This window comes from Festucalex cinctus, chromosome 20 (genome assembly GCF_051991245.1).
Source record: "Festucalex cinctus isolate MCC-2025b chromosome 20, RoL_Fcin_1.0, whole genome shotgun sequence".
NCBI classification, from domain to species: Eukaryota; Metazoa; Chordata; class Actinopteri; order Syngnathiformes; family Syngnathidae; genus Festucalex; species Festucalex cinctus.
In genome coordinates, this window is record NC_135430.1 from 14,008,671 (window position 1) to 14,027,467 (window position 18,797).

The 18,797-nt window shown below is 38.6% G+C and overlaps 1 protein-coding gene across 8 annotated transcripts in view; it reads right to left on the reverse strand.

Moving 5' to 3' along the window:
• The window catches only part of zbtb47b (zinc finger and BTB domain containing 47b), a 45,482-nt gene extending 26,792 nt beyond the window's left edge, over nt 1-18,690 (reverse strand). For 4 of the 8 annotated variants that reach the window (XM_077509092.1, XM_077509094.1, XM_077509091.1 and 1 more), the window contains exons 1-7: nt 18,406-18,690; nt 16,960-17,125; nt 16,101-16,158; nt 2,779-3,771; nt 2,540-2,687; nt 913-1,028; nt 651-795 (exon numbers count right to left, since the gene is read on the reverse strand). In XM_077509092.1, the coding sequence (XP_077365218.1) occupies nt 651-795; nt 913-1,028; nt 2,540-2,687; nt 2,779-3,771; nt 16,101-16,103 (1,405 nt within the window). In that variant the 5' untranslated portion in view covers nt 16,104-16,158; nt 16,960-17,125; nt 18,406-18,690. Of the gene's footprint in view, nt 1-649; nt 796-912; nt 1,029-2,532; nt 2,688-2,778; nt 3,772-4,563; nt 4,652-14,833; nt 14,885-16,100; nt 16,159-16,959; nt 17,126-18,405 lie in introns of those variants that run through there. The other 4 variants (XM_077509098.1, XM_077509095.1, XM_077509096.1 and 1 more) reach the window with 4 other exon arrangements.
• Nucleotides 18,691-18,797: the final 107 nt, after the last annotated feature.

Consider the following 18,797-nt stretch of genomic DNA (forward strand, 5'->3'; position numbering starts at 1 on the left):
TGGGAGGAGTTAATTTAGTAGTGCTGTCACTATCGAACATTTCGACTAATCAGATTCATTTTCGCATTAAAGTGTATTACAAAAGCATTTTTTTCCCCTGATTACTGTTTATTGACCAGTGATTGGTGTTTATTTTGTACTTGTAATCATATAGTGATAAAAAAAAAAAGGGGGGGGGGGGGGGGTGGTTCGGGGTTCCAAAGTAAAAACAGATGTTTGCAAATGTCTTATTTTGATTAAACAGATTATAATCAGTCTTCTTTCATGACGGACAACAAACAGAAATCAGTCAACAATTACTGTTGAAATGCTGAAATTAGAGGATTTTGACCATTTTAAATAAAAAAAATGTCTCCAAGTGATTACTTGATTATTAAAATAGTTGACGATTAATTTGATAATCAATTACCGGTACTCGAATTTTGACAGCTCTATTAAATAGTCACAGTTGCCAATGGTATGGCTTTTCTGAAATCTATTTGACCATTTTCTTTTTCGATAAGGAAAAAAAAATGCAAATCTTATTATTGTGGATGCTTTCTCCATGTATTTTATTTTTTAGGGCCATAATGTACAGGCCTAGATTTATAATAATAATAATAATGGTGGCTACAAATAAATAAATATATTGGGGGCTTCACTGCACTCACCAGTATGAGTTTTCATGTGTTCATCAAAGTACTGCTTCATGTTGAAGTCCTTCCCGCACCACAGGCACATGAACTGCTTGTGGCCGATGTGGATGCTCATATGAGAACGCAGCTGGTATTTGTACTGGAAGCGCTCGCTGCAGTTCTGCAATGACAACAAATGACATCATCTTGTTTTTTTTAAATAAAATTAGACAAAATATTCCCATTTGAATTTTGTCAAATTGAGTTGTTCCGTGTGGTGTGGAAAAGGAGCTCAAACCTCACACTTGAAGGGCTTCTCTCCGGAATGCTGCAACGAGTGCACCTTGAGGGACATGCTGCGCTTGAACGACTTGCCGCACGTCTCGCAGGTGAACGGCATGTCCTTTGTATGAGCTACACATACACAAACAAAACATTTTTTTTTTTTTAGCTTTTCAGTAGTGATGGAATCAAGTTAATCAAGTATTAATCAAGTATTCTTCCAATGTGAGGCTTTGAAAGCTCTGGTGAGTGACGAGGGTGTCGGGGAATGAGTGTATAGATTTGTGGCTGGCTGCTAACTGGCTAAACGTTAGCATTTGTGCGTGTTGACTGCATGGATGTCAGTTGTGGCATTCTGATTCACTCGCAGGCTCGCGACCCCCTTCGCTTCCGTCAGTTTTACTGAATTTTGACTGATTTTGCAAGGCCCACAGAATATTGTGTTCTATTGCTATAAAACCACGGAACGTACCAAAAGAAAGATTAGAGTCTCTTCTTTCATCAGGAAAAAATATATATTTCTACCTGTTTTCGTTTTGCAGCAATTAGCATTTGAATATAGCCAAGTTTAATCATTATTCACAAATCTTGTTGCAACATGGACCTGGTTGATCTCTTATACTCTGCTGCCACGTGCTGGCTGTTTTTTGTAATAACTACCATTGCGTCAACCGTTCTTGCATCAAAGCCTTCTGCATGCTCTTGAAAAAAATAAACAAAGAAAAACAAATACGTCTTTAGGGAACTCGTAATATTTAAAATAGAACGTATTTATATGTTTTTGGGAGCAAATAAGTTCATGTTTGCTGCCATGCTTTGCCAAATTATAGTGCGCAAAAACTTGAGAGATTTATTAATTTTTTTTCAGGACTATAAGGACCATGCTACGGTAGTGTTAATTTTAGCCGCCATTTTTAAAATTTTGTGTCAGTTTTTTTTTTTTTTATTTAGTCCATTTTTCGACAAATCTAAATCTAGAATTTTAGTCTTTATTTTAGTCCAAGAAAACAATTTTATTCGTCTCGATTTAGCCAACAATGACAACATTTTAGACAGGACAATCATTTAACACCTTTAATTTTTTTTGTCAGCACATTACGTTGAACATTTCGGATCTAAAACTATTTCATATAAAAATTTATCTCTTTTTGATGCAGAGACAAGATTTTGCTAAATGATATTTTTCATCTCGTTTTTGTTCCTGAACTAAAATGTTCATAGATTTTAGTCCAGTTTTTATTAAGTGAAGTACATTTTCATCTTGTCTTCATTAGTCGACGGAATGCATACTGATTTAGTCCAAGTTATTGTTTATTAATGAGGGTTTTAGTCTAGTCTAATCTATTTTTAGCTCGGTGAAAAATGAGTGTTGACAAATTTATTTTTTTTTGTTTTTGTTGATGAAATTAACACTATGCTACGGCAACACATAATGAGTAAATATTTCTCAATCCAGTATCTTGTAAAAGTAGTTAAAATTTGACAGCATCTGTCGTTGAAGGACACATCAAAATTGACGCTTCAAAACAAAATTGCCGACTTTATGAAGTTCCAGCAGATGACATTGACCCTTTGAAAACATCCTTTTCAAGCAAATCCCAAAAAGACTAAGCACGTCGAAACAGCAGCGGCTTACCACTCACCAACCATGTGCTTGCGGACGTGCGCCATGGTGTAGAACTTCTTGTCGCAGATCTCGCAAGAGAATTTCTTCTCGGCGTAGCCGTGGACCACTTTGTTGTGCTCGTGCAGCGACCACAGCTTCTTGAAGGCCTTCCCGCACATCCCGCACTATCAAGAATACATGACAACTTAAAATGTGATTACAAATTAAATTCTAGTAGTTTTTTTTTTTTAAATTATTTCTTTTCCAGGTTCCTACCTCGATGCTCTTCTCGCAGTTGGTCTGCTGGTGCAGCAGCATCTCGTTCTCTAGCGGGAACTTCTTGCCGCAGCTGGCACAGGCGTGCGCGCGGCTGTGCGTGTGGCTATGCGTGGCGCTGGTGTGCTTCTCCAAGTACCAGCGGTTGTTGAAGACGCGCGGACACTTCTTGCACGAGAACTGCTGCCTCTCCTCCAGTCTCGCCTTGGGGCCGCCGCCCTCGTGGGCCAGCGTCACAGCCACGGCCAGCGCCCTTCGGGGATGATCTGATTCGGGTTCCGCCGCCGGAACTTCAAGGATATTCTCCTCCTCATCCTCTTCTTCTTCGGAACTCTGCCCCAATATGTCAATTCTTTTCTTCAGGTTGTTTTCGTCCTCGTCGTCCTCGGACTCCCTCCCGTCGCAACCGCAAAATATTTTGGCCTCTTTTCCACCTTTGGAAACATTAAGAGTCTGGTTGTTGAGGTTGACCTCCACGATGATTTGATCTTTATTGAAGGTTGCGTGAAGATCCGACGTCTTGGATTCCCCTACGCAACCACACTCCTGGTCGTCCATGTCGGCGCTCCGCAGAGACCGGCTGCCGATGAGCTGGCGGCAGGAGGCGGCGATGTCGCTCATCTGCAGCAACGTGGCGGCGTTGAGAACGTCGGCGACCGTGCGGCTGCTCACCAGAAGCTTGGACGTGTAGATGAAGTTGAGAACCTGCTGCAGGCCCTGAGACGTCAGCGCGTCCAGCGACAGGTCCACGCGCCGCAGCTGCTTGCTGCGGGCGAACAGCGAGTGGAAGAAGGGGCTGTAGGCGGCCAGCACACCCTTGTGGGCCGGGAAGGTGCTGTGGTGGCGCACCAGCACGATGTCCACGTCGCACAGGTCGGGCTGGAAGAGGCGCTGCTCGTTCAGCCGGTCCATCAAGCAGGTGAAGTGAAGGGCCACATCCTCCACCAGAGAGAACTCAGCAGAAGGGAAGTCGGTGGTCTTCTCCACTATAAGCTGAAGAGGGACAGCTATCAGTGTTACTTCTAAAATATACAACAGCGGTGGCCTTTTATTTACTTATGAATTGATGTATTTATATAGTGTCTAATTGTAATACATTCAGCGCTTAAGTAGCGCAGTCCACTTATTTAACCTGTCATTAAAGGGTCTAAATAGGCTGCCCGGACATCATAAATAAAGGACAGTGGGGTAAGATGAACCAATATTTTTACTTATTTTGTTCTGGATTCAAGGAAAAACTACAGAGACAAAATGAAAATATATTCCCTTATTTTAGGATGTCTGCTATAAAATGAAATGAGCAGAATGCCTCTCTGACAAAGCTTTTAAAAAATGGTATTGTGTCTCAATTTGCCTCAAGGGGTAATTTGAGCCATAATGTATAAACTAACCAATAAGTTTTTTGTTTTTGTTTTTATAGTGAACCTGTGCATATTTTTGAACTAAGAACAACACACCACAAACAAAAATTTGCTGTTTCAGTACCATCTAGCTACTTAAAAGCTAAGTTTTTTTTACTTTACCGGCTAAAACTTTCTCTGTCCAGTTGTTAGGGGTGGGAATTTTATTTCTTTTAGCTCATTCTAAAGCCAGTTCACAAGCTTAAAAAACGTGGCTAATTTTGAGATAAGTGATTCACATTTTTACATGTTACAAATTCACCAATATGTGTAACCTATAATTTTAGTCTCAGATAATCTTGTTTGACAGAACCAATTTTACCTAAAATGCAGAAATTTTACTTTGACAGTCACAAAACAACTTTTCTAGTAAAAATAGGCTTACATCTTTTCCAATATGCTTCCTTTTACCATAGCAAGATGGCCATGATGTGGGCTTCCTGCCTTTGTGATTACATGACCACACAGAGCATGGTTGCCTAGATACAAGGGGTGGCGCAACTTACCCAGTGTGTCATCTTGCCCTACCCTACCCTTAGTCCAGTTAGCAATCCAATGGTTTGGGCCATGTCCATCACACAGTTGTCATAGCGATTCACATGATTTGATAAACGATAAACCAAGCCTGCCTGTTTTTGTCACACCGGAACTAGAACTTCCTGCTTCCATGTCTAAGAATGCGAAATGTAGTCCTACTTAATGCTATAGTTAATTACGAACGCGAGCTGAGTGTTTCTGGCGGTGCGATTCCAATGTTAGAATGCCAGACCGAGCAAAGAAGGTTGGATAATAATTAACTTACTTACAGCTGTTGAACTGCCAACCAAGATAGCATTTAGCATTAGCTAAACACAACCACCTGTCACCAGATTGTCTGTGATTAAATTTGATATAAATAGTTCCTGGTGAGAATTTATTGTATATTTGTTTTTCAGCGAAACTGCAGTGTCCAGATTTTCTGGTAATTTTCAGTTTTTTATTTATTTTTTTTATTTTTTTTTAACAGAGAATGAAATATAGTGCATTTTGTTGACTGTTACTCCACTATCTGTGTTCAAATATCCAAGGTGTCTAAAACCCTAGCAATGCTAACCATTAGCATATCAATGCCATTTTGTATCGTTTGTTAGCATTAAGCTAATCTGGCTTTGCTAAGGCAAAGCTATGTTTGAGGTACATGACATGTAATTCTTATTGATTTATGTTTAATTTTACAGTAAAATTGTCAAAATACGAGTTATGACGTTCGCTGCCATCATCTAGCACTCATAACTCAAAGTTTTGCTTGTCACCTAAGACAAATATATACATGGAACAAATCTGAAGTCGAGCTACTCGTACCACATAGGCTGTTAATAGTGTTAATTTTTGCTGGCTGTATTAATGGGAATTTATGATTACTCTTGCAAAGAAAAATGTTCCTGTAAAATTTTTGCTGGTGTATACGTGTGAGATATACATCCAGCAGTCTCCTCACTCGGCCTTCGAGACACTCTCAGATGTATTCTTTCCATAAATCGTCAACGGGGTTGTTTTATCCTCCATTGCTAATTGTTCCCGCGGAGTGTGTTCTGTCTTGTGAATAATTTGCGCTTCCTTTGGGACGCTGTGGTCGTGCTGAGTAATGGAGATGGCTAATGTGAGCCAGGGGGGACCTTCTTGAATGTTAATCAGCCAGTTTCTTGCTTGTGTTTTTAATAAACATTGTCATATATTGTATTTGTTGTGTGTACGTCCTTGCTCAATGCTCACATCCCATCTAGATCGAAACTCTGCCCTTCCGGTGCTAAAACAGACACCCACCTTGGGGAGGGACATGCAAGGATTTGCACAGAGCGCTGACTGTTGCACCTTTTGATTGTGCAGTGTAGACATGCAGAGCTGTAAGCAGACACGACTGGGAAAAGTATATATATATATATATAGTAACCCCCCCCATCATGAGGGTCTATGTTCCGGAAATTACGGGAATAAGTGAACAACAAGAATAAGAGCTGTAATTACACAAATGAAACTAAAATATGAATCCATGTAAAATTAAGTAGTAATTACGGGACTCATGTTGAAACATCATCATATAAGGTGTAGTTTCCAAGAATTAAGTAGTTATAAGCATTTCCTTTTAAAAAAAAATGCTACATATGAAGAAAATTTAATAAAAATGTTTGCTTTAAGAATGAAGAGAAAACTTAAGGACAAAGGTCGAAATTTCACAATAGTCATAATTAGAATTCAGTTGCAATACTATTTAAATTCTACGATAATTATGTTGTCAAATTAAAGCAAGTTATTTTAAAAGAAAAAAATTAAACATACTTTGAATAGATTTTGTAAATTCTATTTGATTTACAATAAAATTTAAATACCAAAAAATTTAGGTCAAAATATTTTTAAAAAGTATTTAATGAAAATGAAGTTTTTGCTGTAATTTTTTTTTATAGTGTGATCTGACAAAGTCAAAATTTTACAAGAAAAATATTTAAACATGAGCGTAGTCTTAAATTAACTCCATGGGTAGTAAATTTTACAATAATGAAGTAAAATTATTGTTTTTTGGGGTTTTTGTTTTTTTTCGAATTACAGCAATGAATCAAAAATCACAAGAAAAATTTAATAAGAATCAAGTCTTCCTACTCATAATTTTACAAAAAAAAATAAAAAATTGAAACAGGAGAATAGTACTAAACTAACTGCACAACTCAGTTTGTATGAGAATAAAGTCAAAATATCCATGTAAAAACATTATTAATTAAGCTGTATATTATGAGAGAAATGTCAAGAGATGTGGTAAAGCTGCTTAAAAAAAATAATACAGCCGGAATTCTCTCTTCAAGATCAATGGAAGTTTTTTTTTTTTTTTTTTTTTTGTCATTTTTCAGGCGGGAACATGCATTTGCATTTGGGGGGGGACTAACCTTGAAAAAGTGGTCTCTTTGAAGAATTCAATTAGAGGGGTGTTAGATTTATTCATAGTTTGGAGCTGCTAAATTGGAAAGTCGGAGTGGAGTTGAGATGGGGTTATCTCTCATTCGCTCGTTAGTTGGCTCTCTACAGACATCGCCCAAGGGCACAGCGCCGCCGCCGCCTTAATCAGATCAAATGAAAGTTACACCACTTTAGTCATAATCATCATTGTCGTCGTCTTCACCCCGGACTGAAACGCAGCGATGCAGTAAAACAGCTTCTGTTTATGTGTCGTAAATGTCGGAGACAGGTGCAGGTGTTCAGGAAGCTTCAGAAAAGTTCATGATTTATCATCAAATCAATCAAAAGACCATCTGAAGTGGAGCCAACCTTCTTATATTTGATCCCAAAAGCACTTTGGATGGAAGGCATTTGATAAACTCCTCCGCTCTCGTCTCTTGTCATTATCCCCGTCCTTCCCATCTCCAAAATGGCAGGCAGGCTTTGTTTGCTGCCATTACAACGCCACCTTCGACAAGCCTCGAAGACACACGCTGCCTCTCATACATTATTTATAGCATACGATGTGTCTGCCCGGACTCAAGAGTTTTACAACTACCAGAATGCAAATTTCCAAGAAATAAAGTCCTCAAATTACAAAGTTGTCAGATAGAGATTTCTCCACTCCAATAAAATACCCAAAACAACCAAAAGATGAATGAACTCATGACAGTTTGCTGATGGGTAAAATGTTAGCACACTGACAATGGCGGACAGTCCTGAAACGGACAAAAGTCAGACCAGTGGGAGACACCAACTGGTCACCATGTCCTCTCTCCCCAATTAAATTTACTACTGTGTGAACAAGCCTGCGCCTCCTCAGTCTGTCAAGCGCGGGTAAATCTTTCACGAGTTGCACAATGCGCGCTACTCCGCTGTTACTAGCACCGAGGCATACCTCGCTTCACGGGAGATTTAAAAGCGAGGGGTCGACTCCCATACGAACAAAAGAATGTCTGCTGAGACCAGAAGAAACATTTTCCTATCAGAGGACATTTGAGGTTTTATGTACCACTACATTTTACATATAGCATAGCTAAGCCTACATTACACTCATAGTGTACAAATGACACTAAAACAGACTATTTTTTTTAATAAATTTTAGCAAGAATTCCTGCATGGCATTGTGGCCAAAGGTAGAATCCTAGTCAGTAATTATGCGCCTTTTGGTGCTGTAAATAGTAAATCGTTGGCGTGGCGGTTGCCACATGCTAAACTAGCAATGCGTCACACGCTAGTTGCCATGACCACTACTTCTTTTTGTTCTACTTTCGTTTGCCTGTTAGAAAATACTTTTGGTGCATTGTTGGTCACCTTCTTTAGCATGTTTTTTTTTTCTTTTCTTATTTAGCACGTTATAGAAGGTAGCGGTAATGGACCAGTCGGCAGCTAGCTAAGAGCTAGCGTAGCAGACTACATCGCTAATCTTTCTTGTCAAACAGTACAAATAGTCGGACTCAAATGACAAATATTGGTTGAGAATCCCATCACGCAAGAAAGATTCAGGTAAGTCTTTCCACCAGATTTAAAAAAAATGTAAAACGTAACAATCTTATTAACCAGTTTTACTGGTTGATTTATCCTTTTCGTAATGTAGACTAGGGTAAAAATGGGTCGCGGCCGCCCTGCTAAGAAGAGTGGGCCAGGCAACAGGAAGTGACTGACACCCGGAGGAAGAGGAGCCGGCACCGGTGTCACCTCTAATCTCGCTCACAAGCCAGGAGATGCTAGGAGGACCCAAACGAACCATCACTGAATCACCAGACACGAGCGTTCGTGACAAGGCGCAAATAGGCAGCGAAAGCAGACACCTAAATGGCCTGCAGTAGAAATCAAGTACATAAAGTACTGGGTGTGTAGCAGTTCAATGTGTAATGCTAATGCTACATATTAAAAAAAAAAAATAAAAAAAAAAAAAAAATAAATAAATAAAAATAAAACGTCTTTCTAAACTTACAGAACTTTCTTCTCATAAAAATAAGCCTTTTTTTTTTAATGCTCTCTGTCAAAATATTTTTTCTACCAAAAATATGATTGTTACTCCATATTGATCGACATAAAACTCTCGAAAATAATTTGTTCTCAAATTTATATTTTCTTTTATACGACTTCATCTTGAAAATATACAATATTTTTTTTTAACTAAAAAAAGCTTTATTTTCTTAAGATTAAGACTTTCCTTGCAAACATTACTTTTCTTCCAGAAAATCTATGACCATTTTCTCAAAAATAATAGTTTTCATCAATAAATTTTCTTCTTTTCAAAAACGTAGGAATGTTCTTCCTGAAATTTGAATAAAAACACCAATATTTAATTTTTTTCTGTCATTTTTTTTTTTAGGCTATAAAACTGCCTTCAAGAAATCACAACTTAAAAAAAATAGCTTTCATATTTTTACCACTTGTTCTAAAAAATATATATACACATTTTTTTTCTGAAAACAATGACTTATTTTCCTTGAAATAGAATACAAACTTCAAAAGTAGACGACTAGTCTCATATTCCACAAATTTCTCGAAAGTATAGTGCTTTTATTTCTAAATTTATGATTGTCAAGATTACAAGACTATAGACAAGAGATTATGTAACCTTTTAAAAGAGAAAATATGAATTTAGTTTCATTCTGTATTTTTTCTTTTTAACTCTTTTGTAGGATAGAGCGAGGTTCCGCAGTGTAGTAAATTTAGCTACTGAAGACATCTGCTTCCTCATAATTGACAACTTTTTGGAGAATGTTATGCTAGATGAGAAACAGTATGTTGCAATATTTGGACGAGTTACTGGGCGCATTTTCAAGTAAAATCTCAACTCCTACTGGTGTCATGTGATATAAGTTACCCAGTTACTAAAAAGCAAACTGTCTTCTTCTAGTATGTCTGCACAAGCGCCGCCTTCCTAAATTCAATCAGCGCCGGCGCTGACCTTGAGGCGTAAGCAGTGTATACAGTAGCATCATCCACCCACAAGCCCCCCGTCTACACGCAGACCTGAGAGGCGGCATATGCGATGACACCGCAGATGCAAACAGATGACGAGGACATAACCAAATGTGGCCTGGTGCAGGCTTTTAACAAGGCCCGCAGTGCTCTTTACGGCTGCATCATAAAAAGATGCTAATAAAAATCAATGTTGCGGGCTCGCCGCCAAGGTCACAGCGGTCGCACGCACGACAGCGTCAGGACTCGAAGGCATTGGTCGCGACAAGGCAGTTTATTAGACAATAACAGAGTAAAGGTCGATAGCGACCACAAAAATCGGAGACAGAGTGGAATAACGGAAATTAGTATTTGGACAAAAAGTATTTACATATTTCAGGTTGTTTGGGGAAAAAAAAAACTTTTTATTTTAAATTTGTAAATTAAAAAATGTAACAATATTTCTCCCTTGTCGTTGTACACAAAATAAAAGACAGTAATGAGTGCAATTTGACTTGTTGAAGTTAGCAAATATTCCCAAGTTTCACAAGAATGTAGTGAGAAGAGCTTTATCGCTGGAAAACAAAATGGAGTTTAAAAGTCCGGCACGTTTACAAAGTATATTGCTTTGTTTTTTTGTTTTTACTGTAGATAGTCCAAATAGGGACCATAATATACAGGACTGTCTCAGAAAATTAGAATATTGTGATAAAGTCCTTTTATTTTCTAGGGATGTAATGATAACGGCAATATCGTGATATTAAAACTGCCACAATATCGTCGTCGTATTGTTCACGATATTTAAATGCAACACATTGTTAAAAAAAGTCAGGTTGATTTCTATTTGTGCAGTTCTAGCACCCTCTCGTGGCTATTTTTTTAGTGCAATTTAATTTTCATTAGGGATGTTTTGGCCCTTTTATGTTTAAATTCTACACTAATGGTGAGATGAAGGGGAACGTAATATGCCTGTGAAGCAAGTCAATATGTGGAGGAACTCAATGTGTGCGTGCATTAACAACATACCATAATAAAAAAAATAAAAAAAATAAAAATAATAATAATAATAATAATAAAACATAAAATTAATAACATAACATTAATATGTACAAAGCACAATGTTGTGCTTTTTCTTTAGAATAAGATCTTTTTTTTTTTTTTTTTTATGGCTATAAGCCATAATCAGCAATATTAAAATAATAAAAGTCTTGCAATGTTTCAGCTGATTTGTAATGAATCCAGAATGCATGATTTATTTTTTTTAATTGCATTACAAAAAATAAAGGACTTTATCACAATATTTAAATTTTCTGAGACACTCCTGTAATAAAGACATTATCATTGCAGGGACAAGTTCTGTTCCAATTTTAATGTCTCAACGAGTGTTTTTATACCACCTTTGTCTGCCACACTTCGAGAAATTGAATCCCATGATTACCTTTCTTTGAGGAAAATAACATGATCTCTCATATGGTTCACCCATCCCTTGAAACAAAACATTGAGGTTCTGATAAATTGTATTAAAAGGAAAAAAAAAAACCTAAATGAGATTTCAGGTGGAATTTGCAGCAGAAGCGCAAAACAAACGGTCGCTCGGTTTCATTTTACTCCCCGCAGCCTCTTAAAAACATTGCTTCTTTCTCCACCGCAATGCAAAAATTAATAAAGACAATATTATCTCCTGTAATCCCACACATCCCATCACCTGAACCAGCAGTTTTGGGATCGTCCCAGCCAGCCAAATTCCCTCCCTGCTACTCCCGCCTCACTTGGACCACCAGATCCGAATACGTTTCCATTTATATGTAAATTCCAGCACAGGTGACAAGCCAATCTACAAGTGATAAGCGTTTAGCCGAGCATGAAATTGGGATGCACAAACACAAAGATTTGATCTCAGATTGCCCTGGATGACATTTGGGTACGGTTTTGAAGGCAAAGACGTGTGTGTTGCCCGGTCAGAATTCACACTGCGATAAGACTGTTGGCGGGCCGTGTCGATGAGTGCCAGGAAGTTTGCGTCTGGGCCAACGAGCTGAGAAAGGAAGCGCTGACTCAGGAAGGCCGGCCAAGGGAGAGGGCGCTGGCATCTCGTACACATGCAAACACACGCTACTATGCCTCAGCCAAAACACAATGTTCCCATGCCATGACGCTTGGCGTATACGGGCCAACGTAGTGCCAAAAAAATCTGTGCCGTAAAGAGTTAATTGCAGCTACAGATCCATTTCGACATAGAAAAAATGTCATTTTTACACAACCTCAGCTTCATTTTGTTAGACCATAGCCTTGTCTAATAATCTTGTGGCATATATAACATTTTACTCAAAAATATACTTAAAGGGATACTTTACTTATTGAGCCATATTTTGTCTATAATAAATTTGATATTTTCATTATTTTTCATGTACAGTTACTACCTATTTTGCAACTTTGCTGTCGACTGAAAATGACATCACAAGGGCTCAGGTAACCAATCACAGCTCAGCGTGTGAATGTCACATGACCAAACCGAGAAAACAGGTGAGCTGTGATTGGTTACCTAAGCTCTTGTGATGTCATTTTCAGTCGACAGCAAGTTGCAAAATGTGTTTTTAAAGGTACTAATTGTACGTGAAAAATAATGAATGTATCAAATTAATTATAGGCAAAATATGAACTTTTTATTGCTGTAATGGACTAAATAAGTGAAGTATCACTTTAAATTAGGGTTGCACGATATTGGAAAAACATGCGATATCCAATATAGTTGCTGAATATAGCGATAGATATTGTGATATTTAACATGTACCTAAAGAAATTACATTGTTATTATCTAATGAAAGAATTACATTTTTTTTCATGCAGCAAGATAATCAAGCAATGTAAAGAATTTAATTTTTTTCATGTGGCAAAATAATTACAATACATTTTTAGTTAATTAATTTTAATTACCTCTCGATAATGTGCAACTACATTTTCGTTAAGTACACTGTGTTCCAACTATGTTTTGCTTTTGCATGATTAGGGTTGGAACACCTAGTATGTAACTAGGGGCGTGGAAACCAAATAAAAAGAGAGGGTGAGGAAGGGATTTTTTTTCCAGAGAGTGCAGTAGTGAATTGTATCAGCCAGTACCTCTCCTCTCTCCTCACAAGCTTTAAACTGAGTGTCTTCTCTCCTTTTTGTCATGTTTAATAAATAGCAAACAGATAAACCTGACAGTCTGGTCAAATTCAGATAGAAAATAGAAAATTCCATATCAAACTTATTGCATTCGTGATATCGATATATTGTGCAGCCCTAACTTAAATGTACTTTTTTGGTTATTTTTTTGTAACATTTAATTTACATTTAACGATGCAGGTGTACCTCATAAAGTAACAAGGCATGTGTGCTCAGAGAAGGTCTGTTTGAGACAAAAAGAGCTCTGTGACGTTGAGCGGCAAGCAGGTGCAGACATGGCCCAGGGCCATCAGCAGGGAGGATACTGTGATATGTTCATTATACCTTTCATAGCTGGATACAACGAGACGAGAGGCTAACACAAGACTGCAAAGTGCTTCTTATCGCAGGAATCTCTCTGCTGTGTGTGTGTGGGCTTTTGATGAGAAGGTCAGAGAGGACAAAAGGGTAGAAGAGGTAGTGAGAGAGCGAGAGGGGAGAGCATCAGCTTTCTACAGCCGCAACCAATCAATGAAGGGAGGGAAACAAGCCTAAAGGACTGTTTGGGAAGGCGCTTATTCTCTTTTCTGCTCGAGAGTTTGATGAGAATTATGCTGACCAATCATGTTGGCCCAATTAAGCTACAGATAGTTAGCTTTTGCGGCCTCGTGGGAAAGGGTTGAGGAGGGAAGGATGAGCACAACTTTGAGTTTTCCATGTGTTGATGATGTCATCCCACAAACAATTATGCTATTATTTTGTCTATTGCAATGACAATACCAGGGACTCAGCCTTGGTTCGAGACATACCAACCACTTTTAGTCATGATGTTAGCATTGTTTTAGCCTGATGTAGCAGTACATTAGCTATTGTTATGCATGTCAGGATGTTAGCCTTTAGCGATTGTGTGTCAGCTTCAACTACCAGTGTTAACAACTGTTGGTAGTTCCTTGCCTTTGTGGTTCAGAGCCTTTGTAGTGTTTTAGCTTCTCGTCATCATTCATTAGCTTCAGCCAGAAGTGTGTTAGCGATACTGCTCATGATTCGTCACCAGTAGCAGCGTTTTAGCCGCTAGTCATTACGTCATCACCTTCATAATATAATGGTCGGGTTCATGTTTTCAGTTTTTGCAGAAAATACGATAAACTGAACTAAAAATTGATTATATTTATTAAAAATTTTATTTCAGGAGTAGAATTGAATGATCGGTTTAACTAAGGATGTAGCCCATTTTAGCAGAGGTGGACAGTATCCTGAGATGTTTAAGGCGCAAAAAAACAAAAACAAAGTACCTCTTTTTTTTCTTCTCTATAATGATTAAAATATGATAAACACAGCAAATCAGTTGAGTGTACTTATCGGGTAAGTTGAACCACTGGCTCAATTTACCCCAAAGCCTTTGGCTCAATTTGCCCCATAGCCACCATTTTGTGAAAAGCAGGCTAGCTTAAAAAACGTGGCTAATTTTGAGGTAAGTGATTCACGTTTTTACAGGTTACAAATTCACCAATATGTTACTGTAACCTATAATTTTAGTCTCAGATAATCTTGTTTGACATAACTCTCATTTTACCTAAAATGCAGAAAATTTACTTTGACAGTCACAAAACAACTAGTAAAAATAGGCTTACATCTTTTCCAGTGTGCTTCCTTTCACCTTAGCAAAATGGCCATGATGTGGGGTTCCTGCCTTTATGATCACATGACCACACATAGCATCGTTGCCTAGATACAATGGTGCCTCAATTTACCCAGTGGCTACCCTACTCAGCGAATTGAGAAACGCTTATAGCGTGTGTGTTAGCCCAACTACGAGTGTATTAGTAACTTCTGGTCATTATAAGCCAACATTTGCAATGTTGTAGCCTCAATTCATTGTGTGTAAGCCTCTAAATACCAGAGTTTGGGCAAATTCAGGCTATTGTTAGCACCTGCTACTAGGGATTAGCTAACCTTAATACCAGCGTGCTATTGGTGTTTGCTCACCTTTGATAAACAATGCCTAAGATTCTAGTTGTCACGATTATCCTCCTTTACAAGAGTGTTGGTATGTGGCTAAGTGGAAGCACTTTAGCCTCTGCAGCCATCTAGTAACCTGTTAGTTAGTCTTGCCTTATGTTATGAAACAAGCTAACACAAGCTACATGTCCTGTTGGGATAAAAAATTAGACAATCTGATTTGAATCAAATGTATTTCTAGTGTAATAAAAAAAAAAAAAAGAAAGAAATTGTGGGCTTTACAAACAAAATGGTGCCATTTGAAGCAGCTCGGACTCTGCTGTCTGCCACAATGTCCACTGTTCCTAACCTCTGGGGCATAAATTAGCAGCACGGTTTCCACGGCGAGTGGACTCCCGACTGCCGAGCAGAGTTTGTTGCCGGGCTTTGGAATGGGTGCACTTTTCACCAGGCAGACAATTCCCCTTGCTTGGCACCAATATAACGAAAGCCTGCCTGAGTTGAGGGCGGACAGGAATGCCGTGAATAGGCGGTTACATAAAAACTCACATCACCCTGTGAGGATTGAGACAGGAGCTGACAATGCCAAGTGAAACAACTGCTACAGAAACATGTAACTAAAAACAAAAACTACAGCGAACAGTTACAACATGCTAGCGGAGGTCAGCTAACAGTGTTGTCGGAAGTGGACAAAATGACAAGATGGCACAAACGAGTGATTTGATTACCGGTACCTGACTGACGCAATAATAGACGGTGGTACCAAATGGTCAAATGCACTACCCATTCAAGAGTCCCTGTTGGTCATATTCATGGCTACTATCTAAGGGTTCTTGGAGTTCAGGATGACAGTTCCCCCACCTCAAGAGTAAGTGCCACAAAATCAGGTTAATTTGGCCAATTCTGTACTCAAGTACCCCAAATAGTCAAATGCCCTACCATTTTAGGAGTCCATGTTGGTCTTGGCTGACACTAGCTCTGGGGTCTTTTTTTAGATCTGAAAATAGAAAGAATGACATGACTGGTTTGTTCACGTTTGTATTGAAGAAAGGTGGTGGCCCTACACGGTCAAATGTCCTACTGTTTGTCAGTCAAGGCTCGCTACAACACATATGCAACTTTCCTGAGATGATAAAGCAGTAGATAAATGACGCTACACATGAACATGACACTAAAATGTTGAAACGGTGAAGGGCCTGGTGCAAGATAGACTCAGAAAGTGGTTCAGGTGCACTGGTTGGGAGTGGCGGGCACGGATAGTAGAGATGCAACTGTCATAGTGGTAGGTTAGCTCCTTACACTTTTTGAACAAAAACAATGCAAAAGGTGGCAAATAACGCACTAGAAGCCACCCAGCGAGCACGAGGGTTCACCTCAAGTGACCTGACCTAAATATTAACCCAAGCCTCCAGATGTGAACGCACTGGATGGGATTACTACAGCACCACTGCTGCATCAAGCGCCACCACATGCTTTCCTCATGAGGCATCCCCAAATGACCCCGGAGACTTAACACCGCAGAGGCAGAAAAGAATCTGCGAGAGAAAAGTCATGCACTGTCGTGGAACTGGACTTCCACTTTCAGTCTGGCACAAACATCCTCACTTTTTCCCCCCTTCTGTAAATTGCAGCCATTGCGTTCCCATAACTTGTCCCACAAACTTCCACGCAAAGGCGCCTGAAAGCAAAAATGACGCGTTAAAGTGCGCCAAAAGTCGCTCTCTCCATCACATCCACCAAACTGAAAAATAAACAAAATGTGACGCTGCTGTGAGTGTGCGAGTGAGAGAGAGCCTACCATTTTGATCCAGCAGCGGCCAGAGGCTCCAAGGAGTCCCGCAATAACTCCTCTTGCGCCAGTTTCCACTCCGCCATGAACCCCCCCCTTACAAAAAGCGTGGATTTGTCACATTTTGGAGCGGTTCTTTTCCGTGTGTGCAGCCCGCGGACCTCCTCCGTGCTCCCTGTAGCAAGCGAGCAGACAGAACAAAAAATTACAGCGGCTGCTTCGCTTTTTTTTGCAGGAGGAATTGTTTTTTTTTGATTGGAGCTCCGGGATCATATGGGCGCTTTTCTTTTTTTGGTCTTTTAAAGGGACACGGCGCCGTTTTAAAAGCGTTGGACGTAGGGAGACGCGGCGGCGTTCCTTTACGCGCACAAGCCACAACATGATCTGCATTATTTGTTTTTTTGTTTGTGGGTAATTACAACCAGGAATGCGCATATTTGACATACGGCGTAAAAAGCGCCCTGGTGCGCTTCCTCTTCTGGTGTGCGCAGGTTGTGACGTCACGCGGGTCACCAAGTTCATCCAATTAAAAATCAAAAAGTAAACAACTCGTCAGCGTGTTCACTCCAGGGATACGCGAATTTCACCTTTTAGAATTAAATATATTAATTAAATATTACTAAAAGATAAAATAAACAAAACTAAACTAAAATAAAATTTAAAAAACTTATTGAGTTAAAACCTGCTGTAAAAAGTTGCGTAATGGCTCATAATTGACTATTGGTGACTTGTGATAACTTTTTTTTTTTTTTTTTTTTTTAAATAGGTGTTTATTATTAGATATTCCTGCCCTTTTAGGTAAATATAGGTTGTATTTTTTAAATTCAAATTAACCATTGCTCTACATCAGCAAATCTGAGCTATGTACTGCGATGCACCAGTTCCCCTGATATTTGCTCCAAATACAATACTATGACTTCTAAGAGACTGAACTCCAGTGATATTCATAATAAAATACTTAGAAAGCCCCCAACTTTACATTAGGCGGTGATTGCATTGCAACTGTAGCACACCTTTAAAACTACCAGGTTAAAAATAACTCAGGTTTATTAAAAAATAATTAAATCTGAGTTATTTTTAACCCATGATAGGCTATTTTTAAACCAGCAGTTTTGAGGGCACAGTTGAGATAAAGCAATACAAAACAAAGATTAGAATTATTTATCCAATTAAAGCTTTCAGAGACCCAACGATTAATTGGCAACTGATCAATTATCAAATTGTTTTGAGACTTCAAATTTTCCAAATCCTAATAATTACAGCTTCTCAAACTTTTTCCATGAATAGCAGATTTATCTTTGCTTTGAATCAGAATTCAGACATTTTCAAACATCTACTTGTACTTTGAAAAAAAAAAATACTAATAAAAGGATGGAAACTAAAGAAATGTTTAAACCACTTAGTCTAATCGTAACTAATATTTAATTCCTTCAATTTCATTATGAGAATTGTCACCTGTTCAATTTCCTGTGATTTCAGGATCAAGGCTGCTCTTTCTAGTCATGATCCCACTGAAGAGGATCATGTACTCCCAATATTTACTCCAAGAATCTAGGGGGGCAACAATCACATCAGCTCTGTAAATGCCAAACACTCTAATGCTGGATATAAGTAGCAACAATAGTTGTTTTTTTTGCATAATTATAAATTGTACAACTCATACCAACACATCAGTAGGACTAACAGCAACTACGATTTGAGAAACCTACCTGCAATAGTTGCTATCTTAATTAAGCACTTTATCACAAAATATATTTGTCAATAATAATAATCACAAAAAAATACACTTACCAAAGAAACCATCCATGGTAGAAAATGACTAATTGGATAAAATTGTCTTGTATTGC